The sequence below is a fragment of the Propithecus coquereli genome, unplaced genomic scaffold (genome assembly GCF_000956105.1).
Source record: "Propithecus coquereli isolate 6110/MARCELLA unplaced genomic scaffold, Pcoq_1.0 Scaffold6, whole genome shotgun sequence".
NCBI lineage: Eukaryota > Metazoa > Chordata > Mammalia > Primates > Indriidae > Propithecus > Propithecus coquereli.
Genome location: NW_012151951.1, coordinates 2223084 through 2223888, shown reverse-complemented (window position 1 = coordinate 2223888; position 805 = coordinate 2223084). Strand labels below are relative to the sequence as shown.

Genomic DNA, 805 nt, shown 5'->3' with positions numbered 1-805 from the left:
GAAAAGAGAGCTGCATTAATTTCTTAGTATTTAATATTATTCCCAAAAGAATATATGTCTTTAAAGTTAAACATATACCTCAGTCCATTTTATAGACAGGCAATAGAGGCCAGGACATATTCCTCTAATCAAAGGATAATTTCAAAAATAATTTAAAACTCCTCTGAGGTAAATTATATTTCATGAAGCCAAAGCCAGAACTATTTTCTCTGAGAATGAAATAAGATTTTGCTATTACTTATTACTAATAAGGTTTTCCTATTTTAACTTACAGCTTTCCGCAACATGTCTCCAACAACCACACCTGTAAACGTCTCCCATTCCTATTGAATAAAAAATATATGAGGAATACAAAAAATATAAAAATAGTCAGTAAAATTATTTTAATTTCTCTATAAGATTGCTTACAATGTTTACAATGGCTTACAAGGACATAGAAAAAATAACTCCTTTCATATCTTCTCATTTCTTCTAGTACATTAACATAATGAGTTCATGTACCAATATAAAATATTAATATGAAATCAACCAGGAATAATTTTATTAAAACAAAAACTACATTAGACACATGAGTCTCAACATCTTAACATTTAAATGTCATATTCAATTAACATTCATCACCACCTGTTAAATAGTTCTTTCATACCCTATTCCTCATTAATAAATAAGCAGTGAGGTATACCAAAAATTTAAAAATTATATATGTTAGGAAAAATTGAGAAAAGTACTTCCATTAACTTATCTTTTCCATAGATTGGGAAGGGATTGCCATTAATACTTTTTTAACCACAGAATCAAGATTAAT

At 27.5% G+C, this 805-nt stretch overlaps 1 protein-coding gene across 1 annotated transcript in view; it reads right to left on the bottom strand.

Moving 5' to 3' along the window:
* Positions 1–805, bottom strand: part of DYNC2H1 (dynein, cytoplasmic 2, heavy chain 1) — a 522114-nt gene that overhangs the window by 250440 nt on the left and 270869 nt on the right. The window contains exon 53 of the mRNA XM_012659112.1: positions 273–323. Coding sequence (XP_012514566.1) covers positions 273–323 — 51 coding nt within the window. The remainder of the gene's footprint in view (positions 1–272; positions 324–805) is intronic.